This window comes from Sardina pilchardus, chromosome 2 (genome assembly GCF_963854185.1).
Source record: "Sardina pilchardus chromosome 2, fSarPil1.1, whole genome shotgun sequence".
Taxonomy (NCBI): domain Eukaryota; kingdom Metazoa; phylum Chordata; class Actinopteri; order Clupeiformes; family Clupeidae; genus Sardina; species Sardina pilchardus.
The window spans coordinates 24,567,597-24,589,689 of NC_084995.1; the positions used below are offsets into that span (position 1 = coordinate 24,567,597).

The 22,093-nt window shown below is 43.3% G+C and overlaps 2 protein-coding genes across 3 annotated transcripts; one reads left to right on the forward strand and one right to left on the reverse strand.

The window, feature by feature from the left end:
* Window positions 1-1,121: 1,121 nt before the first annotated feature.
* ppm1kb (protein phosphatase, Mg2+/Mn2+ dependent 1Kb) lies at window positions 1,122-10,358 on the reverse strand. 2 transcript variants are annotated; one of them, XM_062522976.1, is made up of 7 exons: window positions 10,302-10,358; window positions 8,809-9,312; window positions 7,888-7,988; window positions 5,825-5,990; window positions 4,853-4,997; window positions 4,554-4,688; window positions 1,122-3,950 (listed from the first exon to the last, which is right to left on the reverse strand). In XM_062522976.1, the coding sequence occupies exons 2-7, from the start codon at window positions 9,252-9,254 to the stop codon at window positions 3,819-3,821; spliced, it is 1,125 nt and encodes a 374-aa protein (XP_062378960.1). In that variant the 5' UTR covers window positions 9,255-9,312; window positions 10,302-10,358; the 3' UTR covers window positions 1,122-3,818. The 2 variants fall into 2 exon arrangements, with proteins under 2 accessions (XP_062378960.1, XP_062378952.1); XM_062522968.1 differs by having other exon boundaries at window positions 10,204-10,351.
* A 2,240-nt stretch (window positions 10,359-12,598) lies between these two features.
* LOC134067621 (probable E3 ubiquitin-protein ligase HERC6) lies at window positions 12,599-21,548 on the forward strand. The gene is made up of 23 exons (XM_062522990.1): window positions 12,599-12,830; window positions 13,874-14,024; window positions 14,102-14,184; window positions 14,300-14,527; window positions 15,155-15,246; window positions 15,432-15,559; window positions 15,847-15,998; window positions 16,118-16,173; window positions 16,279-16,379; window positions 16,486-16,542; window positions 16,659-16,761; window positions 16,882-17,062; window positions 17,451-17,602; window positions 17,748-17,879; window positions 17,997-18,095; window positions 18,262-18,438; window positions 18,568-18,708; window positions 18,809-18,975; window positions 19,180-19,231; window positions 19,919-19,989; window positions 20,238-20,421; window positions 20,648-20,750; window positions 20,868-21,548. Exons 1-23 carry the CDS (start codon window positions 12,605-12,607, stop codon window positions 21,077-21,079), a joined length of 3,048 nt encoding a protein of 1,015 aa, XP_062378974.1. The 5' UTR covers window positions 12,599-12,604; the 3' UTR covers window positions 21,080-21,548.
* Window positions 21,549-22,093: the final 545 nt, after the last annotated feature.

Here is a 22,093-nt window from a genome sequence, read left to right on the forward strand (position 1 = left end):
TTAATAACACACAGACCCGTGTGTTTAACACACACCTGCTTATGAAAGCTGCAGTCCACCTGTCTCAACGTGACAATGGCTGTGTGTATTAAAGCTCTGTTGAAAACAATACAAATGTGTTTCCTTCACATCTGTCAGTCACCTCTGATACAGATCCGGGAATTACATCAAGGGATGCTGATAAGACCATAGGACTCCAAAGAGGAATGACTTGAATAGTTAATGTTAACGACCCCTGCCACATTGCATGTAATCATGACTCAGAGGATTTCACTACTCAGTTTGGTAATCGAATGACATCATGAAATAGGCTACCTTTTAGTTATTGCCTAGTGGTGTAACATCCCTCATAATATCAAAAGATTTTTTAATCATCATTTATTATTATTGGTCAACAATGATATCTCAAACCAATGTCAGTTCAGTGATTTTTTTTAGTATAAAAGAACAAAGAAAAAAAAAACATAATTCTGCAACTGTCCATTATCGCTACTTTAATGAAGAGATAAAGCATAGAAGTTTGCACTATTGGTCCAGTATGGCATGATGTTGGGGGTGTAATGACCACGCCATCTTGTGGATGCCACCATTTTTAAGACGTTTCAGTATAGATTGCACTGTACACATTTGGTGTTATGTAGCTGTAGCCTAGTTTAGTAAATCTTGTGTGAAACATCTGACCTCCGAGGGTTGCAAATTTGATGATTACAAACCACACAAATGGCCCCAATCCCAAAACGTCCCAAATTAAAACCGCAAGTCCCAAAATCACCTGCCTCCTATCCTGCTGCCAGTCCTCAGAGGCATGTGAGCTTCATCACAGACTCTGAGAGGCGCTGTAAATGACTTAAAATAGGTTAGCATTTGAGCTCCATTTAGTTGCTTTAGTAAAGGACCAGCACAGCATAGGTATAAAGCCACAAAACCTTCTTCTATTCATCCAGCTTTACGTACTCCAACTATAACAGTATGAGAAGCGCTGCTTGTTCAGAAAAGCCGATACTAAGCACTGATGGTGTAAATTGCACAATGTGCTGAAACCAATACTATAAATGTGTAGTAGTTGGTGGTGGGGCCTTTACAACTAGCTGACTATAGAGTTAGACAAAAGGAAACACAAACCGTTTCTTGTTTGGAGTTTATTCAAGGATTTTAAGCACATGTACTTTGCATGGAAACAAACAACTGTTTATTGTACCTGGGAAGGCAAAATGGTTAAACATACTGTACAGCAGAATATTTCAATTACTTCTGAGATCGGTAAAATAGCTCAATTCACACCCCATTCCCACGAATGGGCGCGTTCACTAATTGCACTGAATGTTGGTGATACATGTTGCATTTAAGTAAAATATAGTGAAACGTAGGTAAGGAGGGCTGGAGAGTGCACTGACTTCCACAACAGGAACCAATCTGGAAACAGCACTCAGGTGTAGGCAGGAGGGCTTGAGTTATGGCCTTCGAACACATTGTACATTCACTTCTGGAGTTCACATTCAGAGAAGCAATCTGATACAGATATTTTGGTACAAGAAAGATACGTTTTGTGAGATTGTGCCCAGAATATATCACAGTACATTAGAGACCCACAAAAGCCAGAGTTCAGAAGTTTGTTTAGAAGATATTGCTTGGTTAAAAAAAAAAAAATAAAAAAAAATTGTGGGAAGACATAAAGCAGAACCAAGACACACAACACCTTCACCTTTGAAGACCAAACAGCATTTTTTAAAGCCCAAACAGTAAGATTTCAACCAACTTGCATGAGTTCACTCAAACATTCTAATGTCACACAAGGCTTCTAACACCGTCAGAGACAGAGTGACATCCTCCGTGACTGTTGTCCCCTCCTTTCTCACCTCCCTGTTAGCTCTCTGTCCATGACAGCAGCAGGCTCTTCACTATATGCTCACTCAACACTAGAATTGCATATAGTCCACACACAAACTTGAACATTTCAATCGAGCAACCACTATACAATAGTATACGTTTTTACAAACCACAGTATTTTAGCTGGACATCAAAATATATAAATAATTATATACAAAAAAAAACCCTTATTATACAAAAATGACAAGATTTACATACAATGCACTTTTTCAGGGACTGAATAAAGGGTGGGGGAAAAAGAAAACACCTTCAGGACAGGCATGTTTGGTTAATTAAACCAAAGATTCTATGCAAATCTCAGTTGTCCATTCTAGATAGATTCCTTGTTCAGCGAGTTCCGAAATGAAACCAAACTAATCCCTGATAGCCGCTCCTAGTTCTGTTACCAACACTGGAAGCTGGTGCCATTTAAGTGCTTACTGCTTGTATTGACACAGCCATAAAATCGCAAAGCCTAAAGCACAGAAACTATACTGAACACGTTCAGTGGATCAGACTAACTAACCCATAAGGTTTTATTGATCAGACTAACTAACCCATAAGGTTTTATTGATCAGACTGAGAGGGTGGGGCCACTTCCAGAACAGTGCAAGTCACCTACATCACTTTGTTCACATCCTGATTCCTTTACTGGATTACGTCTGCATGGTCTGTGGAATAAGGGGTTTCTCTGTTTCACAGGGTAACCATTCATCTTAAGAGCTGCCATCAAGACCTCTTTGATCTTAATGCTTTCCAATATCTAAAGACTACAGCCGCCCCTCCCTATATGGCTGTTAAGTACACCAACTGGTCATCCAGTTGAATGGCAATGAGGACAACTACAGGAAACGGGAGAGCGACCCCATGAGGAAGCATAAGGAATTACACACATGAAACCAGCTGCGTTGAGCGTGTTGACTGCTTAAAATGCCACAAAAGAGAAGCCTATTGAATCTTCCTTTCAATAGCATTCACCATACTTCTGCTATGCGGCCAACACTGAGGCTGAGGTAATTACTACACAAATGACAGCTGAGCTGCAAACTCAAACAGCTGATTTTAGTGTGTAAATCAAAGAAATGAAACTTAACATTCATACCCAGGTAATATTTGAACACCTGATACATAAGTGCCAAGGACTGAATTAGATGTTTTGGTTTGTTTAAACCAGAAAAATGGTAACTCAGTGGACAAATGTACTTGGTTCTTTGCTAATTAATAACTAGCGTACTGCCAACATTTGCCTCACATAAAGAATGATTAGCCACAGCTCCACAGCTGCTGAGGGCATCCTGGCCCTCATGTGAAGTGGCTGCCACACCAGTCGACTCCGTTCTGGCCCAAAGTAAAGCTGCATGAGGACTCTGTTGGAGAGTGATTGCACATTTTCTAACACGTGCAGCTTTATGCAACACTAAATATCTCTACCTGTGTAAATAGGCACTGGGCTGTAGGTGGCGACAGAGTGCAAATCATTTTGCAGTTGCAATTACCACCGTAAGCCACGACTGACCAGAGGAAACGGTCCTTACTCCTGGCCAGAAAAGCGTTCTCTGCATCTTCACAATAACATTATTGTCAGACACCATAATCATTCCACTGGAAATTAATTATACCCTTTCAATGGCCAAGACATTGGGAACCGAACCTGTGTAAAAATACATGAACTGCAACCACCCCCTGCAGAGTTCGGAGTCGAATGATGTGGCAGCATTTTGATGCATTGGACGTGTCGCTTGATAAGTGCATCTTACTCAAGTTGTGAGCACTTTCCTCACAGTCCCAGACTAGATGATGTGTTAGAACGTGTGGCATTTGTAAGGCGCTGGATCATGGTTCTTCGATTGGATCTAGATCTCTACATATTGCACACTGGACGCCTCCCGTGCAGGGAGGACAGCGATGGCCGTCTCCGTCTCCCGCCGTCACGCCTCTGCCCTCTGCCCACCTTAAGCCCAGCGGCCACTGGACACAAAGCTGCGGCTGAAGGAGTAGGTGGTGTCTGAGCCCTGGTGTTTGCCCCAAGCGCCGAACGGCACCACGATGATTGTGCTGTTGTCCTCTGATCCGTACTGAATTGCCTGCCAAGGACGGGTTCAGAGGTGAGTCGACACAAAAACACATACGCGTGCAGACGCACACATTTGCACGCGCCTAGTCACACGCACACTCAGTCACATGCACATACAAACATACACATGATCACCCGACACCAGCCTTCTGCCAGCCCATGACGAGATGGTACTGACCTATATACAGTGTGCATTTTCTCTCTGTAACATGAACTACTCAGCTGGCTATATGAATAGTCACTGTGTCCAAAGGTCCTCCTTAGGTTGAAGTTGCTTTCCACGTCAGAAAAGCCAAATCTCAGACATTTCTCAAATCCACCAGACAGAACCACCAAAAGCAAAAATAAACACTGCATATGCCTATTTTGCATATATATTATTTTAGATAGTGGATTAAATATGTTTTAGGTTCGCTTTACAATCTTAATGTGGTACTAAGGATTTTTTGGTTGAAAACTAGCAGTCCAACCATAACCTTTCTAACAGATAAATACATTTGAAAGCAATAAATACATTTGAAAGCAACGGCGGCAGGGTTTAATCTGTAGCTTGTGACACCCACACCGAGTGTGATGACGGTGTGTAATCGCTATGTGACGACAGGGTGTGTACCTGCTCAGAGATCCTCTGGGCGGCCTCTTTGGGGTCATGGCACTGGTTGATGACATCACAGATCTCCTGGCTGTTCATGATGAAGTTGATGCCATCGGTGGTCAGCGCCAGGAAGGAGTCGTGGACGTGATGCAGCTGGTGGACACGGACACACACACATACACAGCAAATGAACACAAGTGCACAGTCTGCACACACAAACCAAATTCTGGCACAAATCACCATTAAAGTTGCTGCACTGCAGCTGGACTGGGAGAGCGTAAGTGCATGGAACAGAGAGGGGGGGGGGGGCTGCTCACCGAAATGCGCTTGGTCTCGGGCTCGGCGATGACCCCCATCTTCTTGAGGTCAAAGTCCCCTATGCTGCGGGTCATGGCCAGCCTGCCGTTGACGTGTGGCTGCCCCAGACTGTTCCAGGTCACAAAGCCTCCGGTCTTACGGATCCTGCAGGGGCAGAGCGAGAGAACACATCAACAAAACAAGCATGCATCAGATAAGGTGAGGACTGGACAGCAGTACGCACGACCTTTCAAGGCCATTCTCCAAATGTGTAACCTATGGGACTAACACACTGTTTGCATTCACTAGGAGATAAGATACAAGTAAGGTAGTGAGAGTACTTGTGCTATGTTACTGCAGCAGACAGAACGCTATAATATGTCAGCAAAGTGCTATGCTATCCTGTAGCAGAGATATAGCAGCAGAACAGTCCAGAACTCCTAAACTGTGACTGAATCAAAGAGTATAGAAGTAACCGTGTCGTTCAATTCTATGACAGTTGCGTTGCGTTCAGTCCAAGATGGCGGCGCTACAGCTGGGTCATGGGTGCGATTGTTGCAATGGAACGTTCTATTGAGTTTCGCCTCTTGGTATTTCTATACTCTTTGACTCAATACAGATTCTATTACACTACACCTTTTGTCTGCCCATCTCCAGTCCAGTCAGAACCAACTGGTTTACAGACAGTAAAGAGGGTCAAGTCCTGCTGCAATGCGGTGTTCATCTGCTCATCTGCTACTAGACTAGCGTGAGTGTGTTAGTGTGAGTGTGTAAAATAACCTTGAAATTGCTCAACCCCCTTCAATAACCACCTTCTGAGCTAGGTATGTTCATTCTCTGACTGTTTTGTATGGATTCGTAACTTTCATATTATTCATTTAGATGTATAAATGTATAGATGTATAAATTCATAAATTGTTATGCTGATCCGCGTAGCCACTATGTGCTTATATGGTGTGTGTGTGTGTGTGTGTGCGTGTGCGTGTGTGTACCTCTCCTTCTCGTCCTTCCTTTCTGGCGTGTGGTCCATGGTGAGCTTGAGGGCCTTGCCCTTTCGGCACATCATTGCCCGGCTATCGCCCACACTGCCAACCACCAGCTCGATGCCATCCCTTAGCAACGCCACCGTGGCTGTGGTGCCTGCCGTCTGAAGCGTGGCTGTAATGTACCAGAGATGCGAAGGGTTACACATGCGCACACCTCCGCCCCAGTGCCCACACACACACTTCACAAGCTCAAACACACATGCACGGAGATGGCTGTTTCTTGATAAGCACTTTGTTCCAAAACACTGATGCAAATACGGGCTACATACAGTAAACACTCACAGTTCTCTAGTCCACGCACACACTCTCCTACACACACACACACACACAATAATACACATGTTCTCTCACACTTGATTTTATGCTACTCTACTCCACAGTATGAGGACAGGGGGGGGGGGGGGGGGGGGGGGATTGGGAGGGAGGGGAGGGGGGGTTCTTGTTTCCAAAACAGGATATGAATTTGAGCAGTGAAGAGAGGGAGAGAGTTGAGCATGCAGGGCCTCCTTTGGAAGGCTGACAGGAGATTCCTGGTCAGACTGAGAGGGTGTGCGAGCACTACGGAGGTCATTCAGGCAGAACACGATGGCCAGCAGCCTGAGTTCAAAAGAGTACACTGAAACTGGACAGTAGCTAGATATATTTAGCCCGCGGCAGGGTGCTGCCAAATCGTTATCATCTGGAGAGATTTCACAGTAAGGTTGCATTAAGGAACTGGCTGTTCCAAGAAGTCTTAGAAGTATATAAAACTACAGACTTTTAGAAAATATTTAAGTAGATCATGACACTATTAAATTCACTTTAAGAGAGGTACTGTATGTATATCATATATCCACTTAAAATGTACTGTGACATTTTTATTACATTCACTTTAAGAGAGGTATGTAATATCATGTTGATCATATGTATTCACTTAAAATGTATTTTTGTGAACAAGCATGTTCATTATGAATTTGAATTTCCCCTTGGGGATCAATAAAGTATCTATCTATCTATCTATTATAACAGCCATTCAGAAGAACAAATGAGCAACTCCAATCTTGGCTCCCAGCACCAGCGTTGGCACACTATCAAGGAGAATGAAAGAGCATGTGTGTGATAAATCAAATGCAGCCTGCTGCAGGCTACAAATAGCTCTACACTTTAATATAGACAGCTGTACTACGACAGGGCAAGCCACGTGTCTGTTTACCAACACTGCATGTGAGAAGAGAAATCTGAGCACAATAGTAAAGATAAAGACAGCGTGAGATAGAGAAGAGGAAGAAAAAAAGGTTGAGAAAGTTGCGGAACCTTCCAGAAGTCCAGGCAAGGACCCGCTGGACCAATCTAGCCCCCCGCCTTCCATAAAGGTACCGCTGAGCTTCAGCTCTTAGTGGCTGTTAGCTGGGTCCATAGCTGTCGTGAATAACACGCACACACACAAGGGCAAAATTGTACATTGCACGCAGCAGAGCCCAGGGCTGGGCCTTACAATCATTGCACGGATCTATCTGACCAGACACATCTAACACCTGCATTCCACCTCCTAGGGGTTCTAATGACGTAACTAGTGTAGGGAGCAGAGATATGCACCGTATAGAGTTAACACCGTTCTGTGGATTAGACTAGGTTGATGCACACATGGGTGCTCTAGCTAAAGCGGTCAGTAAGGCAGCACAGGTATAAACTAGGAACTGGTGGCATTCATTTAAATATTGGGGATAGCTATAACATACCCAAGGCAGCACAGGTATACACTAGGAACTGATGGCATTCATTTCAATATTGGGGATAGCTATAACATACATTACATTTAAATATTGGGGATAGCTATAACATACATTACATTTTCTGAAAATATGTTAGTATGTGGCCACATGAGTGCAAACTGAAGCTGCCATCTGCACATTTACTGGAAACACAGTCAGTTTACATGCTTCCCTACATGCTCTAAAACAGGAAAAGACCAAACTCACAACACAGATCAAAACACAGAGATATTGCACATGTCAACATAGAGTACATACCATCTGGGGAGAAGTGATAGTGTCGTGCTAAGGCTTTGTCTACTTCCAGAAATGCTTTGGTCAAAACCAGTTCCAAGTTATCTTCTTCACCAACAAGATCTCTGCAACAAAAACATTTACAATTTGACTTACAGATGCAAAGGTTTGCATATATAGACAGGCTGTGGATTGACAACATGTAAAGCATTACTATTTGTGACATTTGTCTATTGTATATATTTCTTTCCCTTTGCATCTCTAGATACTGTTCTATAGTAGTATGATCATGCTCTATGTGTACGTCACTTGTACGTCTGGAACTGAAATGTGAACTTCTGAGGTGCTGGTAACTGCATATCAAATAACGAAACTTGCCACTTTTGAACCTGACCTATGGTGAGCAGGACCTGTGCCTGCTGTGAGAACACTAAGAGCAGCACTGCAGTGCTACATTGCAATGCCCTCTCAGCACATCACACTCCCATAGATATCACAGAGGTCCATATCATGGGACCTGTAATGATTTAAATCTAAAACCCTGATTTGGGCAGCCTACTGGTTAGGTCTTCGGGCTTGTAACCTGAGGGTTGCTGGTTCGATCCCCGACCAGTCCACGGCTGAAGTGCCCTTGAGCAAGGTACCTAACCCCTCACTGCTCCTCGAGCGCCGCTGGTTGGGCAGGCAGCTCACTGCTCCGGGTTAATGTGTGATTCACCTCACGGTGTGTTCACTGTGTGCTGTGTGTGTTCACTAATTCGGTTAAATTGGGTTAAATGCAGAGAAACAAATTTCCCTCACAGGATCAAAAAAGTATATATTCTATTCTATATCATGGGACCTGTAATGATTCATATAACCCTGATCAACCTGAGCTTATTTGGTCCACAACACACACATATGAATAATCAGCAAGGGTATGTGGCACATTGCAGGGGCTCTTACTTGATGTACTTCTCCATGAACTTGTCACAGAAGTCTGCTGCCTCTGGTCCGCCATGGCCATCGAACACAGCGAAGTACATGATGTTGCTGGTCATCTGTGAGAGCTGGTAGCGATCCTCGTTCTCCTTCCTCTGGCCAATGAGAGAGGCACAGCCCACCCTAGACAAGCTCACCTTTGGGATTATCTTGCCGTAGCGGATGCTGGGCGGAAGCAAAATGGGCTCATCGATACGATTGTCCCAGATACCAAACGAGTCCCAGGTAGTGGGCTGGCCACTGCTGTCGGGGTCAAAGCGAGAGTTGCTGGCCAGTGTCATGCTAGGGGTGCTCAACGCCCTCCGCGGGGTCTCCTGCTGCTGGGCACAGGCCACCTGCCGAGTGACACGACGACATAGTTGGGGTCCCCCTGCAGACCTAGCCAGGCGAAGGAGTACAGCCGTTGACATAACCTCAGAGGTGGGATGCCCTCCGGTGAGGAACAGGCAGCAGCTGTTCAGAGATTGTCTATAGGGGGACAACATACACAGAGAGGAGAAGCGTCAGCACATACCAGTACAGTAAATAAATACATTTAGTTGCATACCGTCCGTCTTACACGAGGTCTTGTCTCACTTCAGCACCGCGAGTTCTGTTCAACCTTTTGCAAGTTTTGTAAACCCTAATGACGACAGTGGATTTCATGCAGCATTGTGCCGAAGATTATCGACTAACGTCATACCAACACGAACTACAAAATATAGCGTTACTAATGTATACGATTCAGTACTGAAACACACAAAATGTAGGTAAGATTAGGAAGTACTATCTGTAGACTCGTTTTAGGTGTAGGCCTCCTATTTACAATCGAGGAGTCGATAGTGAATTGAGAGCTAACGTTAGATCACTACATTCAAGTTATAAATCTATTCAAATACCGGTAACTCTACCTTTTAATACATAACGTTAGCTGAGAACTAACACAACCTGAGTACACCACACTTCTGATGTAACAAGCGGTGGCTGCCAACAACACCTCCCCCGCCAGCCATTCAGTCGGATTACATGAGCGAGCTAGCTGGCAGTCTAGCTAAATGCTATGCTACTAAATTATTCGACTAGCATTAACGTTAGCCAAGTGGCTTCCCTAAACACACGCACAAACCAACAAGCAAAACCTTACCAACACACAACAGCTATTGGTCTCTGATGCACTCACATAGCTAACACCAATGCATACAAATTTTCAAATGATTTAAATGGTGGACTATTTCAAAGAGACGATTGAAAGTCGCTGTTACAAGTTAGCCAAATAGCACCCTTTGGTAACCTTACCCTCATATGTTTAAACGAGAAGCCATTTCACTAAATTAGCCTCGTCCAGAAACTGCACATTGAGCTAGGTTATGGTTTTCATACCTTTACTACTTCCAGTCAGTTTTCAATTATTCGACGTTTAGCGTTCACTCCCAACGTCCTTGTGATGATTTCGACGTTTGACAACAAATATTTTTTACCTTGAATTTTCTCGAGAGGCTTTCCCTTTGCTTTCAACTCTCCAATGGAGCTCGACAGTCCCGCCCCTCCTCCGTGTATGTAAACAGTATTTGTGTCCCCTCCCTTTTTCGCAAGCCTTGGGCAACTGATTGGCGGCTGCAAAATAAAGGTGTCCAATCGTAATGTAGAGACAAGAAGCCTCCCCCGATGACGATGAGGACCAGCCTTTTACTGGATCAGCCTCTATCGGGGAAAAGCATGCCAAAAGTATTGGGTTCCTTGCCTTGACTTGCATGTGATCTCTAGTGACATCCCATTCTTCACATCCCCTTCTTCATTATATGACGTTGGCCCACCCTTTGCAACTATAACAGCTTCAACTCTTCTGTTAAGGTTTTCCACAAGGTTAGGAGTGCGTTCATGGGATTTTTTTGACCATTCTTTTAGAAGCGTATTTTGTCTGGTCACAAACTGATGTTGGGCAAGGGGACTGTCTCTCAGTCTCCACTCTCATTCATCCCAAAGATGTTCTATTGGGTTGAGGTCAGGAGTCTGTGTAGGCCAGTCAAGTTCATCCTTGCTTTGTGCACTGGTGCACAGCACAGTCATGTTGGAACAGGAAGTGGCCATCCCCAAAACTGTTCCCACAAAGTTGAGAGCATCCATTGTCCATAATCTCTTGGTCAATGCTGAAAAATTCAGAGTTCCTTTCACTGGAACTAAGGGGGCAAGCCCATATAATGGCCCCTTCCTGTTCCGACATGACTGTGCACCAGCACAAGGTCCATAAAGACATGGGCTCCTTCTCAACCTCTCTCCTCGATCATCGGCCCTCCAGGCTCGTTCCCACTGATAGATAGATTGATAGAGTCTTTATTTCTTCTTCACATGTCAATACATTCCATAAAAAAACAGCAGCATTTGATGTTCACATCACAGTCTCATACATATAACATATCACACACCACACATATAACCTAACATAAACATACAATGTGACACCCACCATACACCCCCTCCCTTTAGTTCCCCTCCACCTTAACACAGCGCAAGCAAAAGTGGACAGTGCAGACAACATAAACACGATTATAGAGGAGATGGATTATTGTCACTGGAGTTTGTTAAGTGCAGTGATGGCTGAGGGTACAAAACTTTTCTTAAAGTGCACTTTTTTTCCAGTCCAGGGCTCTGTATCTGCGGCCAGATGGGAGTAGGGTGAAAAACCGGTTCAGGGAATGGTCGGGGCTGCTTGCCATGGTGCGGGCAAGGCGTGTGGTGGCTGTGTCATTGCATAAGTGAGGCTGGGGGTGGGAAGCTGTATGATTTTGGATGCTAGTGTGAGACTTTAATGAGTTTGTTCTTGCTGGTGAGCAGTGGTGACATTTATATTTAGTATAGTGAAGAAACAGGGGGAACAGTAGAGTAGAAGGGGTTGGATGATGCTTGTGTAGAGTAGCAGAAGGAGGTGGGGGGCAACAGACAGTGATCTTAGTTTGCGTACGCATACAGTCTGTTGTGCACGTTTCTGTGTGATGGTGACATGTTCATTGAAGTTCAATTCTATATCTAGATCAGTGGGAACGAGGACTGAGAAAGGAAGGGAGGATAGATAAAAAGACGAATGAGAGGGGCCCTTGGATGACAGGGTTTGGTGAGAATTAATTTGACTGGCCTGCACAGAGTCCTGACCTCAACCCACCTTGTATGAGAGCAGAGACTGAGAGCCAGTCACCTTGTCCAACATCAGTGTGTGATCTCACAAAATGCAATTTTGGAAGAATGGTAAAAAATGCCCATGAACACATTGTGGAAAGCCTTCTCGGAAGAGTTGGTAGGCCTATAGCTGAAAAGAGTAGACCGACGTCAACCAGAATGGGATGTCAGTTCATATTCACAACAGGTGACCCAATGGACAAAACTTGTTTACAGCCAGGATTTTTCAAGGGCGTCACTTGAAATATTGATCTCCCGAAATGCTAGGCTATTCCAGTTGTTTTAGATGCACCTGAGTAATTTAACAAACAAACAAACAAACAAACAAACAAACAGGCTAAATAAATGTACTGACATAAATTATAAACTCGTCAGTAGATTTGCAGGTGTTTTGGAGTTCATGCGTTCATTAACGGTTTTATCAGAAGTATCTCGTGCGTTGATGCATATTAATTCGTCGACTATTAATGTTAAAATGAAACGAAACTCACGAACGACCTATGAACAAATGACGATGCATCCTAGTTTCACTCACAGGGAGGGTCAAAATCAGGTGAAGAGTTCTGAACTGAGCTAGTGCGACACCCACCGTGCGCCAGGTTACTCCGAAATGTTCTGCTGGGGAGATGGGTCGAGAGGACAGTTGGGTTTACCACTGTCAAAGGATTTCATAAGTTTTCATGAACCACAGCCTGTTGTATTTTGCTCAGGACCAATTTCTCAAGTGTCCAGTGGGGAGCAGCATACCATTGTCCTCACGGATGATGGCCGAGTCCTGTCATATGGGCGCAATAATAAAGGACAACTGGGAAGAGGGAAAAACAAAGATTCTAAAGGTAAGATAAAGTAGCCTAGTCTGTTACATAATAGGCTACTGATAGATCTAAAAGATATTATCTACATGAAATCTACAATAATGTTAGAGATGCTCTGAAATAGCCTATTTTATTTCATTCGAAAATGTTAAAATATTTCAAATTATTGGATGTTACAGATCCAACAAGACCGTTAGCCGTGTATTTTCTTTAGGAATCGCTAGCACTGTAATTCTCGGCTAGAGCAGTTCCTTTCAGTTTCATTTCTTCATCACCGAGTTGAGAAGGTGAAACCTACAGTAGCATCCTTTTTTCAGTGCGGCACGCACGCGCACACACACACACACGCACACACGCACACACGCACACACGCACACACGCACACACACACACACACACACACACACACACACACACACACACACACACACACACACACACACACACACACACACACACACACACACACACATCTACATCTACATCTACAACCAGATAAAATATGCTGACTTGCCTGTCAGGCTACATTTCATAGTCCATCATATCATCACACATGAAGTTCAGTTTTAAAGTAACCAGCAGTTTGAAAGTAACAGTCTGTTGATGACTGATGCAGTTTTTTGTTTGGATGTACTTTGCACCAGGAAAACTGACCCAATTACAAAGAGATTAATTAATGTTCTTAGTCTGTTAATGTTCTGGTTTAAAATATTAGGAATTCACTGAAAAAAAATCATGATAATACCACAGATAAGAAGTTCCAAAACAGTTTTCAGGTTAGTTTCAACTTTATTGTCATTCTGCAGAGTACAAGTACAACGAAATGCAGTTAGCTTCGTCTCTGTATTTGTACTCCAGTTGAAAACTTCTACCAAAAGAGGCAAACATGAGTGGAAGTGGGTGTAAGAGAGGAATGGTATTGAGAATATTAGTGTAAGGGTGTGTGTGTGTGTGTGTGTGTGTGTGTGTGTGTGTGTGTGTGTGTGTGTGAAGAATTGCTTATTTATCAGTGACCTACCAGGTTTTGCAACCATCTCTATAATAAATGGTTTACCTTGTCCCAGTGGTGGATGGTCTGGAGGGAGTGGCGGCGGTAGCATGCGGTCAGGAGCACTGCTTGGCCCTCTGCGCGTCTGGAGAGGTCTACTCATGGGGTCGTGGTGATGAAGGACAGCTGGGGATAAGCATTCAGCTGTCAAAGATGTCTCAGCCACGGTATGGAAACTTATAAATGAGGTAATTAAGGTAATTATGTAGGCCAAGAAGTCCTTCATTCAATCTTTCATTTTCAGATTGGTTTCGATGCAAACTCCCTGGCCAATATTGATCACACAGGTTGCTTGTGGAAACGTTCACTCTTTGGCCCTTTCAACAGGTAAAGATATAAAATTATATAACTTACCCAAAATAAAGAAGATGATGATAATGATGACAACGGTGACAATGATGATGATGATTGACATTTATGATTGACATTGATGTTCTTCCAGGAGGGGATGTCTTCTCATGGGGTCAGAATAGCCACGGTCAATTGGGTTTGGGGAAGGCAGTGGATATCCAGGCCGCACCTTCTCTAGTCCGTGCACTTTTGGGGGTGCCAGTGACCCAAATCGCAGCTGGAGGAGCCCACACCCTGGCCCTCACGCTGCAGGGACTGGCCTACTGCTGTGGGGCCAACAGGGCAGGGCAGCTGGGCCTCAAAAGGGTGGATGAGAAAGGTACCGTACAGTGCACTGTCAATTTCATTTGCTGTTTGTGTAACGGGTGCTAGCTGGTTAGCTATGCTGTAGAACGTTAGTAAACCTCACTCCCCAACGCTTCAAGAGCGCTGCTGGCATGAAAGCTCGTAGCCTGGGCTTTTAGCTGGATTGTTAGCGGGTTCGAGTCCGGGCGTGTGCAGGGCTGGACCGCGGTGGATCCACACAACGCAGGTTACATTTGGTACACTCTGTTGCTAAATAGGACATTAGGGGACGTCAACTTCTGATACCACAGAGGGTAATAGAGACTCAGAGACTCAGTCAACCAATGGTTGGATCAGTGAGGAGGAAGGTTTTATTATAATGACACACGTGTGATTGTGCAAGACGTTGCGTTTGTTTATGTTGTTTCAATTTGCTAATTTGCTGTCCAAAATAATGTATGTTATATTTTAATCAAGGACCAAACAAAACACACCTAAGAGGTCGCTCAACTCTCCCTTTGGTATTCAGAGAGAAACTCCACTCAGTGTTTCACTTTTGTTTGGCAAAAATGTTTGTTTTCCAGCTCTCAGAGCCTGGGCTGCCTACAGAGACAGTGTGTTCATGGGATGGTCATGGGATCTCTCTGCTTTGCTGCTATAGGTCGCTTTGGGATATGCTCAGTGCCTGCCCTCAGACTTCTGGACATCAAGAGGATCTGTTGTGGAGAAGCACACACTGCTGTTCTCACCAAGGTACGAACACACACATGCTGTACATGTGGATGACACACACACACACACACACACACACACACACACACACACACACACACACACACACACACATAGCTGGAGAGAGAGTAAGAGAATTCAATCTTTATCGCTTATGTAAAATCAGTGACTTTATTAGCTTTAACTGTTACTGTGTTTCTCCTTAGAATGGTGATGTTTACACCTTTGGAGAGGGAGCTCAAGGACAGCTTGGACACAGCTCCACAGCCAATGAGCTACTGCCCAAGAGGGTGGAAGGCCTGGATGGACCAGCCTCACAGATAGCCTGTGGCAGGTAGGGCTTTGGTGTATTTGTAATCATCAATGTATATGCACATACATAAACAGAAACATAGTTGTGCTATATAGACAAAGCATTCTACATAGGCTGTTATCATTGGCACCTGTGAATGTCAGAGGTTTGCCACTGGTTTAGAATTAAATATTTGCTCCAGAAGTCTGTGCACATCCTGGTCCTCCTGTCATCCTCCATTTTCACTTCATAGACTTTGTTAGCTAAGTGGCAGGTCCACTTTGGAGGAAAGTTCTTATAGTAACTCATCACTGTCGTTTCTTTTGCAGCCACCACACCTTGGTGCTGGGATCTTGTAATCGCCTCTGGGCCTTTGGCAGTGGAGGGAAAGGGCAGCTGGGGAATGGCCGCTCAGAGAGCAGTACTCAGCCCACCACGGTGGAGCTGACCAGGGCCGGTGTGGAGGTCCAAGCACTACATGGTAATGGAAAACTTGATCAAAGGCTCTTAAAATAAAACAGCAATTACAATTTAGCTGTCTTTACTGTTTTATTTGTTGGGCAATCAATCTGATGACTAAATGGTGTCTCAAACAACCAGATTTCAAAATATCAGCGGGGTGGAATTCCAACTTTGTTTTCTTCCCCCCAGAACAGGTAGGAGTCATAAACAGTGTTGGTAAAACCATTCACAATTTCAGGTTAAATTTGAATAGGCATTTTACTATTAGTATACCTGTACCATCGGACTTTTTCTTTCAGGCAACATCAGAACTGCAACCAGTTGGAAAGCTAAATCAAGCCCAGCTGCAGAGATGGCTAACAACGCCCTCTAGTGGCCAGAATGCTGCAGAGGCCGAGAGGTTTATTGAGCAATAATTCTACAGTCACCAATCTTACAACATAGCATTGTATGTTCATACATTCCATATGCAGATATGGTGATTAGCTTACTGTGGATTCTTACAGAATTTTCAAGCAATTTTCCTCGTGTTCAAGTCTTGTGGGCAGTTTCACCAAGGACATGTAAGTTATCGTATCATTTCCAGTACAGCAGAGATCAGGTGGAATGAGGAATGCCCCGTATTGCTAGATCTGGAGATTTAATCATGTATGTGCATTTATGTGGTCGTAATTTTTAGTGATTCTCAAGCTAAGATGTTAGCAAATTCTGTGAGAGTGGACTTACAAGCTGCAAGTGAGGCATTCGACAAACTGCTACAAGTCACTTGGATCCGTAAAGCAGTTAAGTCATGAACCTGTTTTCTTCAAAAATCAACTCCTTTAATTATATACAGAACACACACGAATGATACTATGCAATGATGTCTGTTTTACTGATGCTTGCTTTGGTTCTTCTCACAGATAGACATCATACCAGTGGTGGAACACCTTTGCTGTTTCTCATCAGTAATGAAGGCAGCTGACATCTTCCTAATCCTTCCTGTCTGTCCTCTGCTCCAAGAGGACCAGAATGTGATCAACCTGGTTCTGCCACTTGCAGTGGCCATAACTAACCTGGGTAACTCTGTCATGGAAACTCTGGGTAAGATCTTGTGACCTTTTGGTTGCTATCCATCTGATGTGCATGTGATCTACATATGAGGAAAGCACATGTTTCCCTTCACATACAACATGATATGGGCTGTGCTGGCCACTGTGGTAGTCACACCATTGTTAAACTTTGGTACAGTGGCATACCATTCTTGCATAGAGTGAGCCATTGAAGACAATGGGTGACAGAGTGCAATGGTACCGTTTTGCCATTGTATGTGAAAGCCCTCATTGTAAAATTGCTGTTATGATGATATTTGATATTCTTGATATAGTTCACCTCATGCAGTATCAATATGTTAATGAACTAAATAATGTTTTATTGCTAAAATTCTATTTATCTGCATTGTAAATGTCCCAATGATGTGTGTGACTGCCAGAGGGCTGGTGGGGGTCCATGGGTAAAGACATGATGTCCAAGCACATCCTGGTGTGGAAACACGCCCTGGCCTTCCTCCTGAGGGCCAATCTGCTGCACCACTACAACCCTGGTGTGAAAGCCACTCTGGAGGTTCTCAAATCCCTCCACAGGGTGAGTGTTTCCCTGAAGGTTTGATGGCATTTCCTCAGTTTAAAAACACAAGATTAAGGCATTCACTACTGAATTTGGGGGTACATTGAAATTCGTATGTGCAGTGGCATTGTGATAAACCACATTTCTCTCAATTCCTTTGAAGGCTAATAAGAAAGCTCAGAAATCTCAGCAAGTTTCTTTCTCTGAGTTCTACATAGAGGAACTTGGCCAAAACCCTGTCATGCTTCAGCAAGATGTGACATTATGGAGACAAATTAAATGGTCACAAGTGCAGGTGATATACTATTTTATTTATAAATACATTATTTATAAATATATCCTATGTTTAGCCTACATGTTAACAAATGTACATAGTAGCCTACTAATGTGTTTAACTGTCTATTTTCTGTAGGAGGTACCACTGACTCCTGCCATTTTCTGCCGTTTCCCATTCCTCCTTGATCTTCAGAGCAAAGTGCTGATTTACCATTATGATGCTGGTATTACAAAGGTATAATTCTTTCTCTTCAATATTTTAACCTAGCCCCTACTTCTCATAAACCAAAGTCTTATACGTTATAAAAGCTAAGACCACAGAGCTGAAAGGTATCCTTTTGGGCCCATATATGATGGATGAGAACAAATCCTTCATGCAGTCTTTCACATTTCTATGTCAGACAACTCACCACTACATTCATCAACAAGTGCTTAGTGGCGGGGAAGCGTCTCAATTCTTCACTGGGGAGGCCCCTACTCCGGTGTTCAAGCTCAAAATCAGGCGCACCCATCTCTTGGAGGACACATTCAGGCAACTGGCTGCCACTGACCATGACAACTTCAAAAAAGAGCTTCATGTAAGTTTGAATAAACTGGTGTAAACTATGGTGTTGGAAAAGACAGTAATTTATTTCCTATTTCATTGTCTGTGTATTTTGTGTTCATTGAATAAGTGGTAGAGGTGTCCAATAATAATGTCTTTTTAGGTCCAATTTGTTGATGAGTCAAAACTGACTCTAGTGAACCAGAAGGATTTCTTCCTTCACACTTTTGATGAGCTGAGGGCACCTGACTTTGGCATGTTCATGTTTGATGATACCAAGTCTCTTGTCTGGTTCCCACCTAAGGTCAATGCATTTTTTTTTTTTTTTTATCACAGAGAGCTATTTTCCGTGTACTCTTTTGAATGCTTCTGTGCTTTATTTGTTGACTTCTCTTTTCAAACAGCCAGAACATGAAGCCAAAACGTACTTCCTTTTTGGAATACTTTGCGGTCTTGCCTTGAACAACAACAACATTGTGCATTTGCCTTTTCCTCTGGCTATGTTCAAGAAACTTCTGGGTACAAAAGTGACATTGGAAGACCTGACTGAGTTCAGTCCTGTGGTTGGACAGTGAGTATGCACATATAACTACATAAACAATGATTGATTAATGATGTAATTGTTTACTCAGTCCTACAAATGCTATTTTTTTGACCAAGACTCATTTGGAAAAGAGACTTCAGTCTCAGTATTCAATGTGACAAACATAAAATAAAAATGCAATAATGCAATACATCCTTTGATTATCCTTCATAATGTGCTTTATTTTTGAAGGAGTCTTCAGTACATCTTGAATGACTATACTGATCTGGGAATGACGTATTCAGTAAGTATTGTTTTAGTTTAGCATAATACAAACAATTGTCATTAAAGGAAAACTCCAGCAATTTTTCCCATAGATTTCTGTTTCTCGAAGTCACTGAGTACTGTCGGTACGAAAGAAAACAAAAACAATCAGTGCTACCTAGCTCGAGTTGCTGCAGCCAACAGCTTGAGCAGGCAGGCAGCTACAGCGCTACATACTGGAGGAGTCTTTAAATCATGCCCCCAGAGTGTAGCGCTGAGGAGTCTTTAAAATCATGCCCCCAGAGTGTAGCGCTGAGGAGTCTTTAAATCATGCCCCCAGAGTGTAGCGCTGAGGAGTCTTTAAAATCATGCCCCCAGAGTGTAGCGCTGAGGAGTCTGTGTAGCGCTGAGGAGTCTTTAAATCATGCCCCCAGAGTGTAGCGCTGAGGAGTCTTTAAATCATGCCCCCAGAGTGTAGCGCTGAGGAGTCTTTAAATCATGCCCCCAGAGTGTAGCGCTGAGGAGTCTGTGTAGCGCTGAGGAGTCTTTAAATCATGCCCCCAGAGTGTAGCGCTGAGGAGTCTTTAAATCATGCCCCCAGAGTGTAGCGCTGTAGCTGCTGCTCGGTGACCCTGAGAAACAAAAAGGAGAAAGTTCTCCTTTAACTAGGTAGTGTACAATCTAATATTTAGCAGCCACAAATGAGCGAATTTCATGTATATTACAGATTACCTGGGGTGGCATCAAAGTGGAGCTGGATCCAAAAGAAGAGGGAAAACCAGTGACAAGCAAAAACAGGTACAGTATGTCTTATTTTATTTCCTATGGGGTACTTTTAACCTTCTTTCCATCTAGAGACACTGGCAAAGTTTGATCTATTCATGTAGTCAATGTAACCATTCAGATGCAAACACAGAATTTTCTCTGCTACTGGAGTGACACAGAAGTTTTCTAAGACTTAAATTTTAAGTCAACAGTGCCCCGCAAAAGACTGATTTTCTCTGCCGTTGTATCTCATGCCATACTTGACTGTGCCTTTTCAACAGGAAGGAGTTTGTTCAGGCCTATGTGGATTACACCTTAAACAAATCAGTGGAGAAGGTGTTTGAAGAGTTCAAGAGGGGCTTCTTCAAAGTGTGTGCACGAGACGTGGTGGAGATGTTCCACCCAGAGGAGCTGAGGGGGATGATGGTGGGGAAGGAGGACTACGACTGGGACATACTCAAACAGGTAAATAGGCCCACCTGTTATGACTATGTGTCTAGGTGACAATGATACACTGGGCAGATTGATAGCATTCTGTGCTATCCCTGTGAAGTATGGGCATATCATTTAAATCATTGATTTTTGTCCCAGATGAATAAGTCCTGAAATTGTGCCTATAGTGCATTGGTGCCTATAGTGCATCTGGTTTTGTTTTGTTATTACTAAACTATTATTTAATTTCGCATGATAGAACACAACGTATGAGGGAGGATACCATGGAAATCACCCTGTGATTAAAATGTTCTGGGAGGTGTTTGACGAGCTTTCTCAAGATCAAAAGAAAGCCTTCCTTTGTAAGTACCGCAGACCTGCACACATTTTCCAACATTATTATTGCTATAAAATCTCAGGATGTAAAAGGTGCATAAATGTCTATTGATTATTCTATTCCTCCCCCTGCTGTCTTGAAGTATTCCTGACTGGGTGTGGTCGTGTGCCAATCTTGGGAATGAACCAGATCCGGATGATCATAAGTGTCAGGCAAAAGTCATCTCAAAACCATTTCCCAGAATCCCTCACGTGTCATGGGATCCTGTGTCTTCCCAAATACCAGACAAAAGAGAGGCTCCAGACGCAACTCATTGAGGCTCTGAAACACAACAGAGGCTTCTGGAAGGAATAAGGAATTAATTCCTTATGTGGTGTCACAGAAAAATGTCTTGCATTGTTAGAATATCACAGACATCTTGATGAAAGCCATTCCATAAAAGTAGATTCTGAAAAATTTTATAGTGACTAAATCATCCTATCACGCTACTCACATGCATGTGCTGTTTCTGTAATTATCATTTAATTGCATTTCTATCTTTTTTCTTTTATGTGATGACTGATTGCTCCGAGACAGCCTGTTGATGTAACACAAATGAAAGGGGAAGATATAAGTACAATAATAATAACATAGAGCTACAAATATTAGAAGATTGTGTTCATTTTTTACATAGATATGGCCTTACACACTGCAAACACATAAATAACTTGGCCTATACACCGTTAGCATTATCCTACACTACTTTCCCATGTTGTGCCTGTTGTTCTGAAGAGTAGCATATGCACCAGCATTATGAGTGTCAATAAAGCCTGCTGTTCCTGTTTCCACAATGCATTGTGTAGTCTGTTCAAGTTCATGTTTCATTGCGCTGACTGGTTTCACCAGGGGCACTGCTAGAAATGCTGGGCCCTATGAAAGAAAAGCATGTTGTTCCCCCTTAAACGCGGGGGATCCGGAGGCGCGCCAGGGGACTATTGTATGCACAATGCACCATGTTACTACAAAGACAACCTAACCCTATCACATACAAAAAAAACTGAAATAAAACGGCACAAATTATTCAACTGATTAATAGTTGATTGTGCCATGCAAAGTGGATAAATGAGCAAATATCAGCCTTCTAAGCAGTTTCTTACTGCGTGAGAACAGACACCTTGCTAAAGTATAGTTAAATATAATAAAATATTATAAAAAATATCATCTTTTTGGAACAAATATCAAATGACTCATCAATTCAGAGTTCCTTTCACTGGAGCAAGGGGGCAAACCCATGGAAATGGCACCTTCTGTTCCGACATGACTGTGCACCAGCACAAGGTCTATATGGGCTCCTTCTCAACCTCTCCTCGATCCTCGGCCCTCCAGGCT

What these genes read in the sequence shown, in the direction of transcription:
- LOC134067621 (XM_062522990.1), top strand. Translation starts at nt 12,605, where the DNA reads ATGTTCTGCTGGGGAGATGGGTCGAGAGGACAGTTGGGTTTACCACTG. An exon ending in TTTTCTTCCCCCCAGAACAG is followed by an intron (nt 16,174 to 16,278) that starts GTAGGAGTCATA and finishes TTTTTCTTTCAG; the next exon opens with GCAACATCAGAACTGCAACC. An exon ending in ATGATGCTGGTATTACAAAG is followed by an intron (nt 18,096 to 18,261) that starts GTATAATTCTTT and finishes TTTCTATGTCAG; the next exon opens with ACAACTCACCACTACATTCA.
- ppm1kb (XM_062522976.1), bottom strand. Translation starts at nt 9,254, where the DNA reads ATGTCAACGGCTGTACTCCTTCGCCTGGCTAGGTCTGCAGGGGGACCC. An exon ending in CCGAGACCAAGCGCATTTCG is followed by an intron (nt 4,689 to 4,852) that starts GTGAGCAGCCCC and finishes CGTGTCCACCAG; the next exon opens with CTGCATCACGTCCACGACTC. An exon ending in CCCAGAGGATCTCTGAGCAG is followed by an intron (nt 3,951 to 4,553) that starts GTACACACCCTG and finishes CGTCCTTGGCAG; the next exon opens with GCAATTCAGTACGGATCAGA.